At 50.0% G+C, this 3,317-nt stretch overlaps 1 protein-coding gene across 1 annotated transcript; it reads left to right on the forward strand.

Annotated features, from left to right (window-relative positions):
- Positions 1-404: 404 nt before the first annotated feature.
- Positions 405-2,374, forward strand: J7T55_007841 (uncharacterized protein; the record flags this gene model as incomplete). Its single annotated transcript, XM_053136378.1, has 7 exons — positions 405-420; positions 668-727; positions 858-1,141; positions 1,208-1,646; positions 1,725-2,014; positions 2,072-2,263; positions 2,312-2,374. 7 exons carry the CDS (start codon positions 405-407, stop codon positions 2,372-2,374), a joined length of 1,344 nt encoding a protein of 447 aa, XP_052986044.1.
- Positions 2,375-3,317: the final 943 nt, after the last annotated feature.

A 3,317-nucleotide genomic window follows, 5' to 3' on the forward strand; every position in this document is an offset into this window, starting at 1 on the left:
TTTGCAAATCGTAGAATCTGCACGATGAAATGAGGGCCAATCCGACTAACGGGATCAGCTCGTTGATCTGGAGAGGGTTTTTCAGAAACGGGTGCTGGACAGGCGTCAACATCCGCGGAAAGAGACTAGGGGATAGTGACCCACCTCCGCCAGCGTTTCGACACGCTAAGGGTGAGACTAACACGTAAGCTTTCCCGTCTGTCATTAATAGCATGGTCATTGCCTGACTAATTTCTTCGTGCAGCACGGGCTCGTGGCTTTGCACACCACAATAGCCGGCTCGGGTTATTCGCCAGCCGAAGCCAGAGTGGAATCCCGGCTCCAGGTCACACTCAAAATGCCCGTACCTAGATCCCGGCTTTCAAAGTGCAGGCCAAACGGGCATCCCAAGGAACACCGCCACCATGCAAGTCCCATGGGGTCCTCAAATAGGAAACATTTGAATTGTGTCTGAATTCTACTATACACTCTCCATCCAAGAACCTGACTCTCTAGATGGATGAAATCAACAACCGCTTAGGGCAAGAACCTCGCTCTGCGGAGGATATAGTCCACTCGCAAACGGCTATAGCCAATCCTAGCCGCACAAGAAGACATTCAAGGAAGACAGACAGGAGCGGCGAAAATCTCAAGAAAAGATGGCGCACTCTTGTCAAAACTTTAACAGAATTTCATTATGACTACGGAACCGATATGCAGGGGAACAGGCACATGATTCACAATAATGGTGCGGGGCACGTGTACCAGTATGGGAGCTACTCTGCCCCGCCTCCCGCACCGTTGCCGTCTCGTCCTCAGCCACCACCTAGACTTAGGAACGCGTCTGATTGCCCCTTGACAAACACGTGATCCTGCAGACCTCGATTACCAAACCCGCGCTTATCAGGCTGCCGCACCAACCAACACCCCGCACCCATCCAACCCCGCGCGGCTTTCGCATTCCATCAATGCCTCTTATTCCTGTCAAACAGCCACAATCGAACGATTGAACATGGACGACAACGGGTTGCTCGACCTTTACTTACTTCTCACGCAGCTCAAGGAAGAGCCCCGCGCAGGATGGCAACATCGAAATATCCGCGGCAGGACAGAGTCTGTTGCCGAACACTCATGGATGGTCGCCATGATTGTACTAGCACAGGTGCAAACAAACTCCGATGCCTTATGATCTTCTAATGTTAATGTTGATGAAGCTGATGAATCATAGAATATGGAGCCCCTCAGGAAACTGAAAGCCTTGGAATTGGCTCTCACACACGATGTCCCCGAGATCATTACAGGCGACTTGACTCCGGCTGACGGGGTACCGAAGAGTGAGAAGCATGCGAGGGAAGAGCTAGCTATGAATTTCATCAAGGCTCTGGCTCCTGGCGAGCTTACTGCAACGCTCGAGGCACGGCTTGCCGAGTATAATTGTCGAGATACTATCGAAGCACGCTTGGTACACGCTGCAGATAAAGTCGAGGCTGCGATCCAAGCACAACGATACTACATTACCAATCCTACCAACACAAAGCTTGACGACTTTTGCAACGATCTGAAAGGCCTCGACCTCTGTGCCGATCGGACGTTAACAGCGCTCCATGGGTCGCTTCATAGAAATTGGGGACCCAAGAAGTGGCCGTTCAAATTTGTCTTACTCATCGGTTCGTACTAACCCTACCTTCGTCGCTTAGTCCAATGCCCTATTCTGAAATGAGAAAGCTAAAGTCTTGCACTGCCAGGTGGCCCAGGCTCGGGTAAAGGAACGGTTTGCGAGCATATCAAGGAACGTCACCAATCTGTCGAGAGCATTTCTCTTGGCGAGCAACTTCGTCAGGAAGTCCAGGATACGCAAAGCTCTTTCCGCGATTTCATCGACGAGAGCTTTTCGAAGGGCATTGCTGTGCCTGCAATATTAGCGATGAAGATCTTCCAAAAGAGGATGGAGAGGAGTGCTCGTGAAGGGAAGACCACTGTCATCCTTGATGGCTTCCCGCGTAGCACTAAGCAGCTTCAGGCATTTGAGAAAGAGGTTAGCTCAATTATCATCATAAGGTGTTTCCAGCTGACACGACGTGTTGTTCATCAGATTTCCGCTCAATACGTGACGGTCTATCTTGAATGCACTCCGGAAATTTTGGCATGTAGACTGGGCGCGCGTGCAAGGTCATCAGGGCGGGTTGATGACGAGGACGAGACAGTCCGTCTTAAACGGGCTACCGATTATAACAGAGACGCCTCGGCCATTATCAAATTACTTAGTGAAAAGCAGTTTCACAAGGTAAATTGTCATTCCATGTAAGGCTGACATATATACTGACGCATGCAGGTCGATGCGTCTCAAACGTCCGATCTTGTTGCCATGGAAGTCGAAAAGTGTCTTCATCTCTGAGATCTGGCACTTCGATTCCGACTGCACGCAAGCTTGGAAAAGATTCGAATGTAGAAGTTGGTTCTGAGCACTGGCAGCAGATCGCCATCGGTCATGGTGGTGCATTCTATTGCTATACAAGGATGGCCTTGCACTCTGCCTCCTGCAAGCTGGTGTACAAATCACGACTAGCGTCGGAAAGTCAGTCCTTTCTTTCCCACCCAGATTAAGAAAGTAGTGTACATTGCTACATTAAAGTCGGCCACGTCCTTTGGCGAATACCAGTTCCTGCCAGCTATGATTGATTGGTTGATTCGTTGATATTCTCTCCAGCAATTCCTAAGGACATCTCACTTTGATTAATGAATTAGTCTCTGGCGAAGTACAATTCGCGTGTCGAACTGAAGCAGAATTTAGGCTCGTACTCATTGCCTCCCACCAGGAGGCCCCACTCACAGCTGAGGCTCTCTCGCAACAATACGTATCGCGCCGCTCCTCCGGCCCGTCATTGGATGGAAGGCTCTTCAGACCTTGTGATCAATCATCTGATAATTTGATTCATGTGAGCCTGTTGGCTAGCTCGCGGCTGCTTGGAGAAAGAACCCCGCCGCAAAGAGACCTAATCTTAGCCTCTGCCCAAGCACAGCCCGATAGGCTGACTAGTATGCAGCTATATATAACTTACTATAAAAGAAACTGGAGCCAGTCCACTCGACGAGCAAATAGAAGAGTTGAAAATAAGCCAAATGAGGAAGCAGAAAATCAAAATTACCAACACAGCTGACTAGCTCGGTCATAACCCATCACGGGACGGCTGTCATGTATAAAAATTAGTTGCTCGCGTGCACGACGGACCACTCCTCGCAAGCACATCACAAGATATCCGCCAACGTCGCCGCCTTCTCGACAATAAGCCTTGAGCTTGGGCCTTAGCGAAAGTTGTCCAGCGTTGCGAAACCACATC

The sequence above is a fragment of the Diaporthe amygdali genome (genome assembly GCF_026229845.1).
Source record: "Diaporthe amygdali strain CAA958 chromosome Unknown NODE_141_length_3317_cov_64_579321, whole genome shotgun sequence".
Classification (NCBI taxonomy): Eukaryota; Fungi; Ascomycota; class Sordariomycetes; order Diaporthales; family Diaporthaceae; genus Diaporthe; species Diaporthe amygdali.